At 47.2% G+C, this 1,903-nt stretch overlaps 1 protein-coding gene across 1 annotated transcript in view; it reads left to right on the forward strand.

The window, feature by feature from the left end:
* Slc35e3 (solute carrier family 35 member E3) overlaps positions 1-1,506 on the forward strand; it is a 35,531-nt gene extending 34,025 nt beyond the window's left edge. Inside the window, exon 5 of the mRNA XM_029570337.1 lies at positions 1,431-1,506. Within this exon, the coding sequence (XP_029426197.1) occupies positions 1,431-1,491 (61 nt within the window). The 3' untranslated portion in view covers positions 1,492-1,506. The remainder of the gene's footprint in view (positions 1-1,430) is intronic.
* The last annotated feature ends 397 nt before the right edge of the window (positions 1,507-1,903 follow it).

The raw sequence follows: 1,903 nt of genomic DNA on the forward strand, positions 1-1,903 counted from the left end.
AATAGATTTTTTTTTAAGAATTTTTTTTTCAATTTATGTGTGTGTGTACCTGTGTGTTATTTTTAAAAAATTATTCATTATTTTAAATTTTATTTTATGTGTATGCGTGTGTTGCCTGCATGTAGGTAAGAGCATTTGTGTTGTGCAATGCCTGCAGAGGACAGAAGAGGCCATCGGGTCCCCTGGAACTGGAGTTATGGACAGTTGTTAGCTGCCATGTGTGTGCTGGGATTCAAACCCAAGTCTTCTGCAAGAACAGCCAGTGTTCTTAACCACTGAACTATCTCTCTATCCCCTCTACCTGTGTGAGTTTATATGTACTGTGTACATATGGGAGCCCTAGGATGTGTGTGGGGTGTGGGGTTGCTCCCTCTCCTCGTGGGTCGTTGGCCACCGTTCCACGAGGACAAAGGGAGCAGAAGCAACTAACGGGGTCAGGACGGCCAGTGAGCACTGACGGAAGAAAGCCCTTCCGGGGAGGCAGGTTCAGTGATACAAACAGCTCCAGACTCAGTGAAACAGCTCCAGATTCAGGGAAACAGCTCCGTTTATTCAGTGGGGGTCAGGGAAAATATAGTGCCGGGGCAGTAGCCAATGCTTCAGCTGATAGGTGCTCATAATATGCTTTATTTACATGTGGCAGTAGGCTCCTATCATCCGACTGGGGGTAGTTTTTACTCCAGGTAACTATGTCAAAGGTCATGTTCCAAATAAGGTCAGGCATCCAGTGCTTGGCGGCACTTTCCCGGTAAGTCAGACAGAGAGCAGGAGGCCCCCTGCTGAGAACGGGCGAGCCCCTTAGAGCTCTCCAGACATGGAGGACTACAACCCTAGCAGCAGGGTTCCCCAACATCGTGAGCATTGACTCCCCCAGAACCAGAGTCATAGTCCTGAGTCACCTTGTGGGTGCTGGGAACTGAACTTGGGTCCTCTGCAAGAGCAGTAAGTGCTCTTAACAACTGAGCTCTCTCTCCAGCCCCCAATAAGATTTTTAAAAAATCCTCCCTTCCCTTCCCTTCCCTTCCCTTCCCTTCCCTTCCCTTTCCCTTTCCCTTTCCCTTTCCCTTCCCTTTCCCTTCCCTTTCCCTTCCCTTTCCCTTCCCTTTCCCCCCTTCCCTCTCTCCCTTTTTTCCTTCCTTCTCATGGTGCCAGGGATCAAATTCAGATATCTAAGAGATTGTAAAAGTGGGTCTCTGTCCAAAGCATATTGGCAAGCATTTGGTCCACTGGTTCTCTGGGGTTTGTGGCATTTTAGGGGGTCTAGTGCTGTATTGTTAAGGCTTCCCTTCCCTTCCCTTCCCTTCCCTTCCCTTCCCTCTCTCCCTTTTTTCCTTCCTTCTCATGGTGCCAGGGATCAAATTCAGGGCTTGTCAAGTGCATCACTGAATTACTTTCTCAGGCAAAAAATAATCCTTCACTCAGCAGCATAGATTGAGTTCCCTGCAAGATGGCTGTGGTCATACCTATAGTCCAGGCCACTCCAGAGGCTAAGGCAAGAGGATCGCTGTAAGTTCAAAGTCAGCCTGGAGTAAGTAATGAGACCGTTTCATAAAAAAGACAAAACAACAAGAGCAAGCATTGTCTGCATGCAGCACGCTGTGCTACACCCAGAAAAGTGCAGAGAGCTCTTGATTCATTGGCCAGACGTGGCCGAATGCTGAAATGTTACACAATGACACATGTCTGACTACAACACTGACTGTACCAGTTGCTGCACCTCTGAGTCATCACATGATCATGACCCAGAGTCTTCATCAGTGTTCATTAGCTTGCGGGTCTCTTAGGAACTAATTGGGTTTTGTTTCTTCAAATGCCTCGTGGCAATTGGCAGTTGCATCACAATCATATATGTATTTGCTTCTAGTATTTCTCCCTCACCACACTGCAAACATATATATATATA

Source organism: Nannospalax galili, unplaced genomic scaffold (genome assembly GCF_000622305.1).
Source record: "Nannospalax galili isolate Female #2095 unplaced genomic scaffold, S.galili_v1.0 scaffold463, whole genome shotgun sequence".
NCBI classification, from domain to species: Eukaryota; Metazoa; Chordata; class Mammalia; order Rodentia; family Spalacidae; genus Nannospalax; species Nannospalax galili.